This window comes from Gekko japonicus, unplaced genomic scaffold (assembly GCF_001447785.1).
Source record: "Gekko japonicus isolate JY-2015 unplaced genomic scaffold, Gekko_japonicus_V1.1 scaffold5508, whole genome shotgun sequence".
In the NCBI taxonomy this organism is placed as follows: Eukaryota; Metazoa; Chordata; class Lepidosauria; order Squamata; family Gekkonidae; genus Gekko; species Gekko japonicus.
In genome coordinates, this window is record NW_015175019.1 from 28,691 (window position 1) to 30,674 (window position 1,984).

Genomic DNA, 1,984 nt, shown 5'->3' on the forward strand with positions numbered 1-1,984 from the left:
GGACTGATCTCTGCAGTCTGGGGATTCCGGGGGATCCCCAGGCCCCACCTGGAGGCTGGCATCCCTGGACCTCAGTGGGGTGCAATGCCACAGAGTCCACCCCCCCCAAGCACCCATTTCCTCCAGGGGAACTGATCTCTGTAGTCTGGAGATAAGCTGTTATTCCGGGGGATCCCCAGGCCCCACCTGGAGGCTGGCATCCTGACCTCCTGTCTAGCCTCAGATGGGGGGGTGCACTTGAAGGCATCCCTCCGCAGATGATAGTAGCGGTTGGGCAGGTTCATATGGGAGAAGGCAATCCTTAAGGTATGTTGGTCCCAGGCCGTGCAGGGCTTTCAAGGTCAATACCAGCACTTTTTTGTTTTTGTTTTGTTTTTAGTGAGTATTTTGTTTGTGTGTGTGTCTTTGTGTGCCTGGACGTCGTGGTGAATTGTGGCGGTCCCTAGTGCGGTTTGGGCGTTTCAGAGAGGTGGCTTGAAATTGCCTGCCTCTGCATCCCAGCCCTGGTATTCCTTGGAGGTCTCCCTTCCAAGTACTTGCCAGAGTCGGCCGTGCTTACCTTGCGAGATCTGATGAAATTGGGCAAGGTCAATACCAGCACTTTGAATGGAGCCCGGAAGCAAACTGGAAGCCAGTGTAGTTGAAACGAGATTGGAGTGGTATGGTTCCTAAGACCCGCCCCAGTCAACAGTCATGATTTTCGCATGTTCATGGATTCAGCTATCTACAGCTGTCAGCACATACCCACCTTTATGACTGGGGTCGCCATCATGCCATTTTCTTGGTTCAGGGTAGCTCTGACCAGGTACAAGGCCTTCTTCTTCTGCGGGAAGTCAAAGACCGTGACAGTCACTTCTGTGGACGCGCCAAGGCCATGAGCCTCCACGAGAATCTTTTCTTCACTCTCCACCCGCATAACATTGGGAGTTATGAGGCTGTATCTGTGGAGGAGAAAGCATTTGTGCATCGAGTTGGGGGTTCTGAAATGTTGGCTTGTAGAAGGCATTTCCTGACTGTCTTGTTCCGGAAACGTCAAGGAAGAAAGAGCTCCAGGAGAGATCGCTCTCAAGATCACTCATATTCCACCCAACCAGAGAGCAAGAAAGGTCAAGCAGAAAGGTTCAAATCTCTCCTTATATATAATTCTATTTTGGTGTGAACGTTCCACACGCTCCCACAGCCTTTGGCTCCCTCAGCTGCCACTCTGAAGGTCTGCCAATCCCCCGGTTGCGGTGCCTCACTGCATTGCCTCAGCCCCGCCCAAAGAGCCCACGGCCAGCGTCTCGGCCTCAGTGTGGAGGGAGCCGGCAAAGGAGATGGATGCTCCGCCAAGGGAGCAGCAACCCCTCCACGGCCCAAAAGGGAAAGAGAGGACGGGCCACCAGGAGGGATGTCGAGGGGGGGCGCTTCATAAGGCAACCCTGACGACTGGCTAGAAAGGCTGCAGGGGAGAAGGAGGCAGACCTAGCGAGTGGCACCAAGCATGGGAAGCATTCACCTTCGCTGCCCCTCACAGCTCCTCTCCCTCAGCCGCAAGGCAGGCACTTCGTCAAGGAGATAGCTCAGCAGGTTGCACCACGGAGAAAGCTGGCCACTACCTTTCGAAAGTTTCCCCCCCTTTCAGCAGCAGTGGCAGCGCCAGGGAGGGTCTAGCCAAGAGGACGTGAGCTGTGGCTTCTGGAAAGCCGGACACTGGAAGGAGGACCAGGAAGCAGCTGACGCCTAAGGGGCTGCCAGGCAAGCAGGCAGGGTGGCTGGAGGAGCTCCCCCTTTCACCTCACTGAGCTGGCAGAGCACTTGGGGGAGGGTCCGGGGCTGCCTGTCACTCAGCAGCCACCTCTGTTCATTCCAAAACAGCAGGCCAGGCACAAAGCCTTTCCCCCACACCTACTTCTCCCCCCCCCCATCGCTTATCGTGCAGAGGATGCAGAGTGTGCGCTCTCTTTCTCCCCCCTCCGGCCAGGGCTCTGCAGAGAGAGGGCCA

General features: G+C 56.2%; 1 protein-coding gene across 1 annotated transcript in view; it reads right to left on the minus strand.

Moving 5' to 3' along the window:
• LOC107122159 (A.superbus venom factor 1-like) overlaps nt 1-941 on the minus strand; it is a gene marked incomplete at both ends in the record, with an annotated part of 27,930 nt that extends 26,989 nt beyond the window's left edge. Inside the window, one exon of the mRNA XM_015425187.1 lies at nt 749-941. Within this exon, the coding sequence (XP_015280673.1) occupies nt 749-941 (193 nt within the window). The remainder of the gene's footprint in view (nt 1-748) is intronic.
• Nucleotides 942-1,984: the final 1,043 nt, after the last annotated feature.